Genomic DNA, 17029 nt, shown 5'->3' with positions numbered 1-17029 from the left:
TACCCTTGACCTTTCTATACATTTCATCCCAAATAAGCTCAGTGAGGTAAAGGTCAGGTGATTGAATTTAACACTTTCCTTCTTTTTGTTTAAATAGTTCCAACAGAGCTATAATCATTATCCTCTTATATCACAGGGCTGCCCAATAACTCTTTTCAGAAGATAAGGATGGTGCTGAAGAATACAGAATTAGCTCATTTCATTTACAATTCCAGTCACTCTATACACATCCCCATCACTAGAGTCAACAAACCACTCAGACCATAATGCTGCCTCCCTTATGTGCTATGGTTGCTTTCAAACAACTCGTTCTATTATGTGGTCGATGATGTACAAAAACTTGATGATCTTAAAATTGTAAACTTGTATTTATCAGTCCACAATGTCTTTTTCCATTCTCCAGGAGTTTACTCTTTGTTTCAAGCAATCATCTTAACCATAGTTTGTTGCCTTAACAGTTTTTTTTAACTACTAAATGACCCTTCATCACAAAGTCTACTTTTCATTATTTCATCTCAGAAGTTTCAGTTGATTATATTTACACTTTCTTCCATAAGTTGGTAGATAGGGTTGCCACCTGGCACCAGCCAAGACCGGGGCCGGTATTACAACGTTACTGGCAATGTAGCTGCTGGTAAATTTGTGATCACCAGTCAAACTGCTCCCAGCCTGCCTCTGGTCCAGCTTGGCCCTTTATAGCTACAATACTTACCTATTCCACATTCCTCAACTTGGCCCGCCCCCTCAACGACATGATCCTGCCCCTGTGACATCAAGGTTCTGCCCATTTACGTCACATTCCTCCCCCTCGTGGGCCCACCCCCACCTTGGCCGGTAATTTTTTTTCCAAAAAGGTAGCAACCCAAATGGTAGATGGTAGCTTTTTTTAAAAACAGATTTCAATGCAGGATTCTGCATTTTTTAATGCATGTGTCCTGTGACAGAAAACATTTTTTGTTCATTTGGCAGTGCCAACAATTAACCTTCTCCTGACAAATGCTACACAGATTGTACAACATGGATGGTATGCATTTTAGTCATGGGTTCCTTTCTCTATGTTTTCTGTGGTTGTGAACCACAGTGTTGCAGTACATTAATGTAACCCTGCCATTTCCCAACATCCTCTCTCCCAGACTGTGCCTTTTGTGTGTGACGTTGGGCTGTCACCTTATAATTGTTCATGTTATTTGCAACTGTTATTCTATGTTTAACAAAAAAAAAAAAAGCTATCTTGCTACATTGGAAATCTACTTCAGCCAATCATTGGGTTTCTGGATTATTTTTCTGGTTTCTGGACCAGAAAAGAATGTAAAGTGTAAAATCAGGGAAATTTATTATGCATAATATATAGGTGGGACCATTAAACAACAATGTAAAATGAGGGAAAACTTTAAATCAGGGGATGTAAAATGGGGGTTCTACTGTATATAAATAATTAATGAGGTTTTACCTAAAGGAAATTGGTTTACATTACCAGGGGTTTCCCAGCTAACTTTGATGCCATTTGGGGCACAGATCTATTTAAAAATCTTGGTTTCTCTTTTTTGTCTTCCTTGTTATTTCTTCCTTTCATGTTCATGTAAATAAAATACAGTTTAGTTTAAATGAATTTATATTTGACTTTTTTGGTTTTGCCTTCTTTGAATTTGTCAATGCACGCAAGTTAAAGCAACAGGAATATGTATTTTAATGCACCAATACAGGTATATAAGAACATGGACTTTCTTCTAGCAGCAACGTTAATTAACCATATTGCATAATCCTTAAACAACAGTATCCAGCCTGAAGTACAACAATAAAACAAATACTTATGCTGTTATGCCTATGCTAAAGCCTTATGATATATAATTAAAAACATACACAACATTACATACTGACACACTTTAACTTCAGCTGATAAATGTGCAAGAGATCAAATGCAGTGAATTGATTTAATCATGATAACACTGCAATGGTTCTGTGCAAATCTGGAATCTTTGATTTGCAATGGTCAAAGACAACAAACAAGCAAACATTACGCAGTAAAGTGCAGCCAAAAAAGGTCATTTTTTGGTGAGTCTAATGTTATGCCACTAAGGCCAGCTGGTGACCTTCATGCAAACACAATAATGTCTTTAATTTGATATACTTCTGAACTCAGACTCGCTTATCTTTTTGATCCTTCTTGGTTTTAATGTTCTTCTTTTGTTTCCCAGAAGCAGTGCCTGAATTCTTTGGGGTTATCTTTGGCACACCACTGCGTCCTGAGCGGCTTGTGTTCATTATCTTCTCTTGGGTGTTTCTTGCCTTCTTTTCTTGTAATGTTTCTTCCCACCTCTTAAAAAGAAGTCAGGCATATGTTACTTTTAACTTGATGAAAATGTCAAGAACTCAGATTGATGATACTGAACACCATTCTGACATAGGAAGGAAATGTATATCAATGAGAGGAGTCAAGTGGAAAAATAAACTGCTCATGAGGTGCTGCCGATCTCTGAAATGAAACTGTGTCAATATCTATCACTCACAGGTGTATGAATTTACAACCAGGACAAATGTTATTGGTTACAACCTTCAAGCACCTCCAGGAGGCAAGCGATGAACTGCTACATTTGTTAAATATAATCTGAATGCAGTTTAGGTTGTTATAATTATTTGGATGTCAATGTTTCTAAACTGGCATTTAAGTCAATATTTTGAAATTGACACTTCAGAGTCTTCACAACAAGGGTGTTCAGGAGTCACAATAGTACCTGTGCCTTGAAACATGGAAGACACTTGGACAATTAGACATAATAATAAAAGAAAAATATACAGCAGTGTGAAAAAATCACAAATACTAATTACCACATACAGATTGTTTTGCCATTTGCATTTGGTCTTCCTATGGCCCTGATTTGCTGCACTTCTCTGCACTCGATTTTGGACCACAGAAGTCTAGATGCCTCAGTGCCGGGGTTAGTCATTGCTGCATTCATGAGGTACAGGAGTTATGTAGGTTTCCCACTCTTACCCCCTCTCCATCCCCTAACTCACTTGCCATTGAGACTTGCAAGTTAGGGATCAACAGACTGTGGGGCCTTGTCCTTACTGCCTGGCCACCCATTATACTTCTGCTTGGCTGCTCAGGAGAGGCATCTGCATTCAAAATTGAATATAGCAGGTTGCCAGCCAATACTCATTTGTAGGAGAGGAAGCTAGCAGTTCATTGGACCCGAGAGGGAACTGCCATATTTTCCAGGGCAGAGATGTGATTTGCTGCCCACATTATACTATCCATCTGGGGAATAACTTTTAGAAATATTCATCACATCATTTCTAATTTAAGAATGGCTTGGATGATTTTTTGGACAGACATAATATCAAAGGCTATTGTGATACTAAACTCATAGTTAGTATAGGTATGGGTATATAGAATTTTAATTAAAAGTGGGGAGGGGTGTGTGTATGGATGCTGGGTTTTCATTTGGAGGGGTTGAACTTGATGGACTTTGTCTTTTTTCAACCCAATTTAACTATGTAACTATGTTACTATGTAACTATGTAATGTAAACCAGATAAAATATATATGGAGCTCCAATATAGGTGTAATTTGTAAAAATTTTGTGTTCACCACTAAAAAAACCAAGTCCCTTTTTTTTAAAATAACTGCAAGCAGTTATCAATTATAAGATCAAGTCATCAGTTTACTAATCATTGACGAGCATATTGTAGATTATTATCTATAAGAATATGGAGCAAGTGATCACTATGAGTTATATATGTTTTGCAGCTCTGTAGCGTTACAATATAGTTTATTTTACCTTGAACCTTTTATTCAACTGGTCTTTCCATTTTTCCACCAAACAGCCATCAAGGAGCATCATCCTAAGATTAAATAAAATGTCACTGACAGTTATACAGCAAAATCTGTCTTATACATCTGAATTCAAGAAGTAGTCAGTATTACAGCATAATCATGACTTATATGCTATATATATATATATATATATATATATATATATATATATATATATCACATAAATGATTATGCTGTAATACTGACTACTTAATTTCCTTATCTTAAAAAAAGTTGTGCAAAAAAGTCATAATTTCTTTTTACCCAAGTGATATTTTGCCATAATAAATTATGGCATTATGCCCAGTGTCTATTGTAAGGACAGGGCTGGCCTGCTCCCCCTCATGCTGCAGTCTGTACGTCACACTTTTTTTCTGCTTCAAGATGGAAACAGCTGCCAGACTGGGCTATAGCAAATTACCCCTGTAGATTATAAAGGATAATATACCTTCTACTAAAATGTAAATGAGTTCCATAACATTTATAACAGCAATAGACCCATGGCCTCATGCTTTTATGAGGTCACAGATCTCCCCAGTGACTGCTAACAGTCTTCAATATTTGATTAGCTAATTTTTGGAAATGAATTACAAATTACTGACTACAGTGAGTTCATTAAAGGGGTTGTTCACCTTTGAGTTAACTTTTAGTTCGATATAGAGAGTGATATTCTGAGACTATTTTCCATTGGTTTTCATTTTATTATTTAAGGTTTTTGAGTTATTTAGCTCTTAATTCAGCAGCTGAAGAAGAGACTGGAATACTAATAGGAGAGGACCTTTCTAGAAAGATGAGAAATAAAAAGTAGCAATAACAATAAATGTATAGCTTTACAGAGCATTTGATTGAATATGCACATCATGTTGCTGCAAAAAGCCAATACAGTCTCCTGTCTGCAAATTTTTGTATTACTTATTAACTGGTCAGTATGCTATACTGTATGCATATGATTATATGAAAATCTGACAGATCAGTATAACACAGAAATGCAATGCATACTGTGGGATGCCTTCATTTAGCACCCATGTAGCGGCACCCATTTGATATACATTCCCTAATAAAGGAGTGATCTGGTGATTGTCCAGTAAAAACGGTGCCAGTTTTGTCACTTTAACCATTTAATTCTATGATACCCACCCATGTTTTGCGGCTAATTATTAATAAACAGAACTTAAAGAGGTAGTCTCTATGTAATAGAATGGTTTGTTCTTAGCAACTTTTCAGCTGGTCTTTTTTATGGTATAAAACTGCTGAATTATTTGCCTTCTTCTGCCTCTTTCCAGCTCTAATATGAGGGTCACTTATTTTTTTACCCATGAGCCACATTCAAATTTAAAAAGAGATGGGGAGCAACACAAACATCCCTGGGGATGCAAAATAAAGGCTGTGAATTCCTATTTGGTAGCTCCTATTTGGACTGGCAGCCTACCGTGAGCTTTATTTGGTAGTACACCTGGTTTTTATGCATCTAAAATACCTACATGCCTGGGATTAAAAATAAGCACCTGCGTTGAGGCCACAGTCTATGAAAAAAATGAATGGAATGAAATAAATTAAACTAAAATGGTTGACATTTCCTGCACCCTTCATAGATTACCTTGAGCGCCACTGGTAGCACATGATGAGTACATCTTGGTTGGGTAACAGCTGTGGGCACTGACAAGATGAGTTAGTAATGAGAGGAACTTGAGACTTTGGGATTGTTGTTGAAGACTTTAGAGTCTCTTTAACCTCAACCACTGTTGTTATTTCATTGCATTTGCTTCTAGTGATGCTTTTCACTCTTGCATGGATTACTACAAAAACAGTACAAAATAATTTCCAGATCACTCAAAATGTAAAATCTGAAAAAGACAGAAAAGAAGGATTCTCCTACAGTGTATATGTAGTTCACTGGTAGCCAGGGAACAATTTAATCTTCCCAGTTGGAAAACAGATATCCGTTTATAAGACAAGAGGGATCAGGGTATAATTATGGAGCAAGCAGACATATGGAGGATGGGGGCATAGAAGTACAGGGGTCCTAGTAGAAGTCTGGATTTTTTATAATCCTAATGGACTACTAACATTTGCTAGTGGTTTAAGATTTGGATATGTTCACCAAATGTCTCACTTTTTACATGTTGAAGTTAACAAAAGCCGTTTGATTTTCCTTCATTTGCTCACTAACTGGGGTACTGGGGGTGCTTACATATCAGCAATTATTGTACATACATACATACATTTCTTAATATGGGGATTAAGGTGACCCCCTCCTTGCCCTTTCCCATTGGTTAATTGATGCATAAAGTATGCTGGTCAGTACTGACCACTAAGCAAAGCAGGTATTTTAAATAGGCCTGTAGGCAGAGAGAAAAGAAATAAAGTATCTGCAAATTTATTGTATAAACAATTTACTTACCATAGCTATAATTTTTAGATAAATACATAGTCAGAGACGGCTTCATTGGTTTGCATCTACATTGATCTAAAAAAAGAAAAAAAAGAATAGGCTTAATTATAAGTTAATGTTTGAAATGAAACATAATATAATTCAATTTAATATTAAAGTGACATGATTACTCAACATAACAAATTGGAATTTTGTAACATTGGAATATTGATTTACCTTGTTATATTGCCCTCATTAAATGGGTGGTTCACCTCATTAACCTTTAGTATGTTATAAAATGGCTAATTCTAAGCAACTTTTCAACTGGTCTTCATTTTTTCTTATAGTTTTTCAATTATTTTATTCTTCTGCCAACTCTTTCCAGCTTTCAAATGGGGGTCACTGACCCATTCTATAAAAACAAATGCTCTGTAAGGCTACACATTTATTGTTATTGCATTGCTTTTTATTACTCATCTTTCTATTCAGGTCCTCTCCTAATCATATTCCAGTCTCTTATATAAATTAATGCATGGTTGCTAAGGTAATTTGGACCCTAGCAACCAGATTGCTGAAACTGCAAACTGGAGAGCTGCTGGATAAAACACTAAATAACTCAAAAACAAGAAATAATAAAACAAGAAAACCAATTGCAAATCACACTAAAAGTTAATTTAAGAGTGAAAATCCCCTTTAAGTTGTTTAATTGCAAACAGACTTTCTACAATACCCCACTTTGTGTGCACCCAGCTGCTGGAAGTTTATATGCCTGGCACTGAGTACAATAAACAACTTCCTTTTAGAGCTAAATATATAAACACAATTCTCTGCCAACCTTCCTGCTAATTGTGTAATGTTACATAAGCAAAGAGACTGTACCATGGACTTCACATTTGATGAAGTGATTCAGATTGCAATCACATAGATAATGTAGCATGTATGCACCATTTAGAGTGTGTAGATATCTTACAGGCAAAGTGCCTGTCCTTTTGGTGTCAGGAAAGCTACCAGACAGGAGCACATTGCTGCATGTTGCTAATACACTATATACATATCAGACATATCAACCATATATATGATAAATATTAAAAGGGGCATGATAACTAAGATTTCATATAGCATACATTATACAACAAATTAGTGTCCACTCACATCTTACCTTAAAAGAGAAGTAAATTCTAAAACAAATATAGATAGAAATATCATATTTTATATACTGCACCAGTCTAAATATTCACAGTGGTTCATAACAGGCACTGCTGATCTTTGATCCCTGCAATCGGGTAAGCACAAATTTTGAATAAATTGGAAACTATACATTTTTGCCACTTAATTGTATTTAGAAAAAAGTGCTTCTTTTTCAAAGTCCTACCACCATTTAGGACTTTGGGTGAACAACTCCTTTAAAAGCCAGGCACGTTCCAGACTACCATCAGCATCTGCTGCTGTACCACGTTGTGAACAGAGGGAGCAGAATGCATTAATGGGGTAGGGGTACCGTCAGGAGCAAAAATCAGCACTCCAATCTCCCCCCCTGTGAGCTTCCAAAATTGCTCCCATGGTTGAAACAGCACACCTGTGCAGCAGTGCTACTGTTGTAAATCCGTAAAGTACATGAAACATCTCATCTGATGTGCATCTACAGAGACCAAAGGCAGTCTCAGTTGCCGTTTATGGAATTAGCCCAGAGCAGGGCCCCCAATCTTTTTAGCCATGAGTCACATTCAAATGTAAAAGAAGTTGTAAAGCAAAATAAGCTTGCAAAAAGGGGTACCAACTATGTGTTGTGATTTGCTATTGGCAGTTCCTATTTGGACTGGCAACCTACAGGAGGCTCTGTTGGCAGTACACGCAGTTTTTATGTAACTAAAACTCGTCTTCAAGACAGGAACTCAAAAATAAGCACCTGCTTTGAGGTCACTGGAAGCAACATCCAATGGGTTGGGGAGCAACATGCTGCTCACGAGCCACTGTTTTTTCCCATGGTCAACATTATATAGCAAGTTGAAGAGTTTTAACTAAAAATAATTTGTATACATTTGTCCGAATTTAAAGGAAATAACTGTTTTGCAATTGTGAGCTTCCGGTAGCGAAACCCAAGGCCCAGATTTCATAAATGGAGACTCGCCACCTTGTAGAGTTTAAATTGCCGCTTTGCTGGCTTTTATTTTCAAATAAACACAATTCTTCAGCCCGCTGGCTTCACATGGGGGAAATCACATAACATAAACAGTCCCACTTCACACCCTCAATGGTGTTCTCTTTACTCTCGTTAGAGTTTAGCACTCACTGGCTTTCAGCGGACCACAAATCCCAGAATCCTCTCTGGGCACACTTGAGACATTCTTGTCTCCTGGGAGTGGTTTCTCTTGTTCTCTCTCCAGACTATTGGTGCTCTCTCCAACTCAGGGGAATCACTCTTGTTCCCTGGTGCTCACAAGAACATGTAGCCCCTCACCCTCCTTCACGCCAGAAGATCTCTATCAGGAAGCAGCAGCCCTGAGGTGTTGCTTCAAACCTCCTTTTAACTATCCTTAATTAATGAATTAGCTAGCTACCTAGTTTCGGCAGCTGCAAAATCTTACATAGAGCATAGGATGGAAGCCCACCCTGCTTTCTTCCATCCACTCCAGGGACCCATAATCCAGCCTGTTCACATTTTAGACTGCTTTACTAGCTGGAGCAATACAGTTTTCCCTGGAGTTTTGGTTTCACCAGCTTAATGCTGGTGAAATACACACAATATAGTGCCCTTTAGACACCCATACCTTACACAATGCAGAGTACTTTTATTTTAAATATTCTTTAATTTCAGAGATAAAACGTCAAATTGCCAGGCAATGCTGGGTACCCCAGCTAGTAGTTTATAATATTGAAAAGTAAAGTAAAAAAAGGGGGGTAATAAACTGACTTTACCCATGTTTAAACTTTTGCAGTGATTCATTCTTGGCCCTTCTTTGACTACGACATCCTGTGTAAACTCCATCCACTTTACATCTAAAAAGAACAAGAAAAAAATGCCAATGAAAACAACTACATCATGCCAAACACACCAGGAGAAACTGGAGAATTAAAATACACCTTTTGAACTGGACATGGCGATTCACCCACATCCGAAACATAAATACTTTCAGCAATGTTAAATAATCATTCTTAAGATGCTGTGTTTGTGCTGGCTGTAGTTTGAAAAAATAACACACCTTGAAAAATATTAATCCTAAAATAACATCATTACATCAGTCTTTAACTCATTGTATGTCAAAAACATTTTGAATTTTTAGGATTCTAAAGGAGAAGGAAAGGCTATTTACATTGGGGGCACCCCAAGTGATTATATCTACTTACCTGACACCCCGGGCCAGTGTTCCTATTAGCAGAAATCTGCACCGGCCCGGGGTTCTTCCAGTGAACACCACATAGAGATACTCTTCCTTCTTCTTCAGTTTTTTATATTTCCAGGGGCAGACGTATGCAGTAGAAGGTGATAGCCGTCTTTTTTCTGTGAAGTTCGGCTTTTCGCTCTATTGCAGGCGAGAGAAGACTGAAGAAGCAGGAAGAGGCTTGCTCTGTGGTGCTCACTGGAAGAACTCCGGGCCGGTGCAGATTTCTGCTGATAGGAGCACTGGCCTGGGGTTACGGGTAAGTTAATAAAATCACTTGGAGGTGCCTTGGAAATTTTGGCACCCCCAAGTGTAATGACAAGCATATGGTTGCTGTCTCATAATGAGATGTGTCCATACAGTCCCCATGGCTGAGTGAGAAACCAGCAAGTAGCTTTACTGACCCAGACTCACATTCCAACTGTGTGCACATTTATGCTGGTGATTTGATAATTTGTGCATATGGACTTTTGTCCATCCTGCATTTTATAAAGGACACCAGATGATGATTATTGAACGCAATACATAGCTACAGGGTATTGAGACTCTAAAATCTACAATTAGTATGAATATTATTATTTATATTTTATATATGTGAGGGTAACGATAGATCTGTATAAGTATGTCAATTTATGTGCAGGGGGAAGGTTTATTTGGAGGGGATGAACTTGATGTAATGATGTAACTACCTGGTGTCTGCTTCAGTCGCATTAGCATACATGATAAACTATTTTAGATACCCTTCGTTGATTGCAGCATCCCAGTAATCACCACTCCCCCATATCATTCACCAGCTCATTGGTGGTTTACACAACTGGAATACTCCACATATCAGATACATGTGAGAATGTTCACCTAAATACTAAAGCATCCATAAAAGACAAACCTGCAAGATACAGTTTTAAATAGCATATTAAAAGAGCACAATTGTCAAAAATGCTTCACCTGTGACCTAGAATATTGTATGTTTCCCTGGTTATTTAGCACTGTAAAGTTACACAGTCGGGTTTGGCTGAATATTAATGTCCAAGGAAAGCTTAAATAATTGGTGGTGCTAATTTTTAGGTAGTCATCAGTGAGCAAAAATACAAACCTTCTGCCCTGGTGCAGTGTGTGTCTTCTATAAAAAAATAATACAGGTTCCATTAACGTAATGTCACTGCCATAAATCTGACTTCTATAAAAAATAAGTTATGGCCTGCCAACTTGAAACATTAACATATTCATATAAATGTATGTTTTTTATATATAGTGCAGGGGTAATAACCTATGGGTCAGATCATAAATAATTTCCTACTACAATACAGATCAATTATTTTAAAAGTATGGAAAATTAATTAAAAAGCAAGCAGGTCAGATTAATTCATTACTGTCTTTATCTTTACTATGCATGAAGGTCTCTGTTGTTACATGGCTCATTTGTGTCTCAAAGTGAGATTATGGTAAAAGCATCATGTTGTGTTGCACAGCCAACTTGGACTTACCTTCAGGGAGATCGGTGACTATGGCTTCAGGGGAGATACACACTCCTCGATCATACACTGGAAGATCATCACAAGATAGGTTTTCAGGCCAGCTATGGTTATATATCTTCATGATGGGTTCACAGCCATCCTTAGCTCGCTGGCATACTGACTTGCAAGGCTTAATAGGGTCATGAAGAAACTCCAGGGTACAGATAGGGGCATACATGGCACACAGGAAGAAACTAAGCACAGGGCTGCATTTAATATCCACAAGCTCCTGGTATTGTTCAATAGCCAGGATGGCATTCTCCTGAGTGCTGTGATGGAGGTGGTTGGGCATCTTGGTAATATTCCAGGGCATACTCCTGCACATAGGTATCCTAACAGTTTCACAAGGGGCAGAGTAAACTCTTGTTTCTACCCACCTGCACAAAAGTGCAACAAGAATAGGGATAATGGAAAAGGATCTGGACCTTTGTTTGTGCTCCATAACTTTAAATAGAAGTGTTGCCCTCCTCAGGTTAGTGTAGAGAAAGTTGGATAGTGCAGAGAGTACCTAGGCAGGTAGTCTTTCCCTTCCCTGTTGCCACAATCTCTGCCTCCAGCAGCTTGAGAAAGTTTTTGCATGGACCCTATAGTAGATAAGCTCAGGCATTGTACAAGTGTTTTTATACCAAGCCACAAGTGACGTAAGCTGCATCAATTTCTTACATGGCTGCATAACTCCTTTATCCCCCCCACCCTTTCTTCAGGAGTGTTACATCACCCCCTCTTCTATGTATTCCCTGTGCAGTACTGCTGCATTTTACTATACAGAGTCAGAGTCCAATGAAAGCCTCTCTCCTCTCATAGTGTCAGTGGTGCGATGTAACGTCTCTTTTTCTGGTCTCACCTGAGAACAAGAACAAAAATGGTCAGGCTGAATGCTTCTCACTTGTTTATGTCATTGCTTTCACTTTATGCTTTGGAACCGCTTGTAATTCTAACTATTCCATTATCAGTATTCTCACACATGTACTTTGCTCACCCTGCTGTGCTGAAAGATCGCACCCATATTGCCTGTGCTTCTCTCTTCTGAGCTTCTTTATGGTTGTACATACTTTTTCAACTCTTTGTTTTCCTCCTGTTCCTGTTCTGTCTCCTGCTGGCACTGTAGTTATTTCATGAAGGTATTTCCTCCTGCATCTGAGTCTGGTAGCCCCCATACAGGGGGCTGTATGGGGAATTGGTGAGCTTGAGGAGCAAAATGTAAATAGCAGTCTCATAACCACGGATTCAGTGCACAGCCCCCTCCCCTGCCGGGCAGAACAGGCACAGGAGGAAAATGAACACAGCTCAAGAGGTGATAAAGAGTGTACAGGCATAGCGAACCCAGTGAAATAGGGGAATAAAGTGTGTATAGCTTTAGGTAAACATTGCTTCCCATTTAAAAATATTGTACACCCCTGCTTCCCTTCACTGCCAGCTCCTTTACATCCTTTAGCTGTGAGCGTAAATGATTTTAGCTTAGCTAGAACTGCAGCTCCCAGCAGAAAAGGAGCTCAAACATAAAAAATGGGGACACAATTGGAAGGGGAACAGAGCCTGTACATCTAAACATGAAAACCCCTTTGTTACACCAGTCTTAGCACCAACAAACAGTTACAGTTCCTTTGCTAGCACAGGTTAAAGAAGGAAGCTGGCAGCAGCAGTGTAATGACTCAACAGGCTATATACAAAAAGTAAAAAAGAGACACAAGGAAACTGTTGATAGCGAGAGGAAGTAAATGTAGAAATAAAAATGATACATAGTGTAAAGAGAAACATTACAAGGGCAAAGTTTCAGAGCAGCCAAAGGGTTACTACTGAATAATCAGATAGAGATAGAATTTATTGTTTCTACCTGCATATCTGATGATTCAGCTCAATGGTTGCAATGAAAGTTCATAATTGTAAAGTCTATGGCCACCTTTAGCCTGTTCAGAGAATTGGAGGCTCTTGCGCTCAACAGAAGTACCAGTGGAGTTCAGAAAAACTAATCTCACTGTTTATCATGTGAAAACTCTATTGAACGCTATGGGAAAAACTGGAACTGAATTTGGAGAAAAACTTTTTCTCCTCAAATTAAATCTCGTCCATGAGTTTTCACGTGATGGACCGTGATGTAACTTTTTTCTCACTGAATTGAATCTGGCCCTATGTGTGCATTGTTTGCTGACCAGACAAAGCTCTGTTTACCTCTGGGAGGGGTATTGACCACTCCAACTTGCAGTCACGTGGCTGAAGGCACTTGAGGAAGTAAGAAAATGGCTAATCTCACATTGAAGTTCAAAACTGAATATAAAAAAATCTGCTATTTTGAAAGACAGGTTTCAATACAGGATTTGCTGGAGGAGCACTATTAGCTCATGTGTTTCGAAAATAAAATAAAAAGAGCTGACATAAAAGATAGAGAAAGACCAGAAACAGATTGCAGTAGAGGTCACTGGATAACAGAAGGTCAGCTTCATACACATATACTTATGATGACTGGTATAATTGCGACCCAGTTCCCAATTACTGGTGCAGTGGGATTTTTACAGACTGCTGGTGCAAGAGCTGATAGAACTGCACAATTACCTTGCAAGGTACTGGGATAAGTTGTAACTAAAGCAACAGGTTGTAGCCCTGCAGAACAGGAACCTACTTAAAGGACATCAACCCAAACATTTTTTTTTGCCTAATAAAAGAACACAAAATTATAAGCAACTTTCCAAATTTTTTAATTTATTAAAAATTTGTAGTGTTTTAAACGTAATTTGTAAATGTGATTACTATTGGAAGTAGCATTTTCTTAACTCTGAGTTGTTACTTTTTAAAGAATGTTGCAAAAGCCAGTCTTTCAATTGCAGTACATATAAAAATAATTTAAAAACCATAGAAAATATGTAATGAATTTATATTGCAAAGTTGCTATGCCTAAGGCATAGAGGAGGGGTAGGCAATATTTAATTGACAGCTGTGATTTTTAAATAAGTTTACAACAGCTATGATTGCTGATGTAGTAAGCAACAAGTGCAAAATAAGGACATTTACAGGTATGGGATCCATTATCTGGAAACTTGTTATCTAGAAAAACAGAATTACAGAAAGGCCATCTCCCATAGACTCCATTTTATCCAAATAATCAAAATTTTAAAAACGATTTCCTTTTTCTTTGTAGTAATAAAACAGTACTTTGTACTAGAAAAATTAAGGTATGGTAATCCTTAGTAGGAAGCAGAACCAGCCTATTGGCTTTATTTAATGTTTACATGATTTTTCTAGTACACTAGGTATGAATATCCAAATTAGGGAAAGATCCATTACCCAGGCCACAAACATTCTGCATAATACAGTAGGTCACATACCTGTAGTATATATTAGTATCACTAACTGCCAAGCAGACAGATGTACACTTTAATTACATGTCAAGCACAAAACACAAAGAGAGAAATAGTTAATGACATCACCATCATAATAAGAGTAGTGGACCCTGCACTTTAAGAACATTACAGTGAACAGCAATTTTGATTTGCAACCAATACCCAGGGAATGGTTACTGGTCGAGTTTTAGAGGTTTGTGAGGTTTTTTTATACCTAGAAAGAACTCACAACTCAAATGTTTTCTAATTTAAGAAAAAACTCAAATGGTAAAAAACTGGATCAGAGAATTCGGGGTTAAAATCCTGAAAACGCAAATTAATTGAGTTTTGCACGAAAAAAACCTCCAATCACTCAAATGAATCGAGTTTTTAAGCAAAACTAACAGAAAAAAACCCAAACATCATAAAGGCTATTAACATCTTCAAATGGTTCAAGGAACCTCTGCCATTGACTTCTACATGACAAGTTTTAGCTGAAGTATTTCTAGATTTGAGCTATTTTCAGCTTTGGGGTATAATAAATATTGAAAAAACCCCAAAAAAGTTTTTTTTAATAAAACCACGAAAAACTAGAATTATTTGGGAAAAGACAACTTGACCATTGATAAATAACCCCCTTAATGTTCTGTCTCTGGTGTATCAGTGACAGCTCATTGTAGAGTCCTCCATGGGTCCAATCAGAAGGACCACTTTATTCTTTAATAGCTGACTTCTGTTTTTATAATTGTATAATAAATATGTAGTAAAATATGGTACAGGACATCAACGCATCCCCATTGTGGTTCAACACAACACACTGCAAATTATTTTACATGTCCTGCAAAAGCTGTACAGTGCCACAAATGGTCCAAAAGGTAGGATATTTTGCTATGATCTTCCGTAGTTCTGCTAAAGATGTTCTTGAAGTCACTACTACAAATGTCACAGTATTAAATGTGGATAAAGCTTATACATTTATTCCAGACAAGTTTATATGCACTGTCAGTGTCAGTACTGCTTCTGCTGACAAAGGACACTCCATTAACCTGATGCTTGATACAGGTTTAGCTGTTTCTATACTACCAAAGGATATTTTCTTGAAATGCAAAAAATCCGCTTGTTGCACCTGCCCTGAAACTGGTCAGATCCAATCCCTGTGCTTGCTTGCTTGCCAGTGACTGTACAATTCGAACCAAATACTGCAAAATGTGGCTTTGACATTGTGAATAAGGGTACTGCTATACTTGGACGCAATCTCTTTACCTACAATTAGCTGATAGTCTCAATACTACAGCACCAGTGCCTGCCACACAGCCAGTGTCTAAAATTTCACCACAAAGCAACACTTCAGCATGGGAAAAACTTGCTATTGATATTGTGGGTCCTTTTACAGATGCTCCTATAGACTGTAGATTTGCTATAACCTTGATAGACTATTACAGTAAATGGCCTGAAATTGCATTTATTTCTCCTATAGCATCAGCTACAGTAATAACATTTCTGTCTACCATCTTCAGCAGAGAAGGTAATCCAAACGAGTTAATATCAGACAGAGGACCACAGTTTGTCTCATATGAGTTTGAATTCTTTCTGAGAGAGAGGAATATTGTGCATAGGAAATCTTTGGTGTATTACCCACACGCAAATGGAGAAATCGAGTGATTCAACAGAAGTCTGAAAGAAGCACTACAGACAGCAAATCTTACTGGGAAATCTTGGAAAGTATTTACAACAGAGTTCCTACAAAACTACAGAGCAACTTGCTATGCAACAACGCAATCATCTCCAGCTGAATTATTACATGGCAGACAGATGCGAACTAAGTTACTAAGTTAGTCCTTTTAACTTCTGTTTTAGTGCCGAATTCGGCGCTGGCGTCGTGACGCAGTGCACTGATGTGGCGCACTGACGTCAGCCGATCGCCCCATTGTTGGGCGCGACCATTATCTGGAGCGCCGTCCGGAGCGCTCCTGACAGTACCCCCCTCCCACGTCGGGCCACTGGACCACCAAGACTAGGCTTCTGTGGAAACTGATTGTAGAATTCCTTCACAAAACGCATTCTTCTGGACCAAAGCCCTTCCACTTGATGAGGAACTGCAAGGATCCCCTGGAGATTCTGGAATCAAAAATCTTTTCCACTTCATACTCCTGTTGACTGTCCACAGGGGATGGAGGAGACTGAGCAGAAGAGAAGTGGTTATTAATAGCTGGTTTCACAAGGGAGACATGAAACAGATTGGGAATTTGCATCTCAGGGGGAAGTTGAAGTCGAACTGCCACAGGATTAATAACCTTGGAGATGGGGTAAGGACCAATGAATTTCGGGCTTGGGGGAAGGAAACTTCAAACCAATGTTCCTTGAAGAAAGCCACACTTTGTCACCAACTTTATATGGTGGAGAAGACCTCCGTCTGCTATTAGCGAAAGTTTTATGCACCAAAGCGCTCTCTTCCAGATTATACTTGGTTGTAGCCAAAATAGCAGACATATGGGCCGCGTGATCATCGGCAGCAGGAACATCTGATAGAAGGAAGTACTGTGGTAAGGCCTGTAGATGCTGTCCATAAACCCTCATAAAAGGAGATCTTCCAGTGGAAGTGTGACATTCATTATTATGAGCAAATTCTGCCC

At 38.2% G+C, this 17029-nt stretch overlaps 1 protein-coding gene across 1 annotated transcript; it reads right to left on the bottom strand.

The window, feature by feature from the left end:
• Nucleotides 1-1663: 1663 nt before the first annotated feature.
• On the bottom strand, nt 1664-12311 carry sfrp4.L (secreted frizzled related protein 4 L homeolog). The gene is made up of 7 exons (XM_041566141.1): nt 12062-12311; nt 11053-11926; nt 9105-9185; nt 6219-6284; nt 5415-5613; nt 3783-3846; nt 1664-2316 (listed from the first exon to the last, which is right to left on the bottom strand). The coding sequence occupies exons 2-7, from the start codon at nt 11522-11524 to the stop codon at nt 2137-2139; spliced, it is 1062 nt and encodes a 353-aa protein (XP_041422075.1). The 5' UTR covers nt 11525-11926; nt 12062-12311; the 3' UTR covers nt 1664-2136.
• Nucleotides 12312-17029: the final 4718 nt, after the last annotated feature.

The sequence above is a fragment of the Xenopus laevis genome, chromosome 6L (assembly GCF_017654675.1).
Source record: "Xenopus laevis strain J_2021 chromosome 6L, Xenopus_laevis_v10.1, whole genome shotgun sequence".
In the NCBI taxonomy this organism is placed as follows: Eukaryota; Metazoa; Chordata; class Amphibia; order Anura; family Pipidae; genus Xenopus; species Xenopus laevis.
The sequence above is the reverse complement of the archived record's forward strand: the minus strand, read 5'-3'. Positions and strand labels throughout refer to the sequence as shown.

Bases quoted from the DNA above. Each gene is read 5' to 3' on its own strand.
- sfrp4.L (XM_041566141.1), bottom strand. From the start codon at position 11,524: ATGGAGCACAAACAAAGGTCCAGATCCTTTTCCATTATCCCTATTCTT. The intron at 6,285-9,104 runs GTAAAGTCAGTT...TTCTTTTTTTAG, and splicing joins CTGCAAAAGTTTAAACATGG to ATCAATGTAGATGCAAACCA. The intron at 3,847-5,414 runs GTAATCTATGAA...ATTTAATCTTAG, and splicing joins TGCTACCAGTGGCGCTCAAG to GATGATGCTCCTTGATGGCT.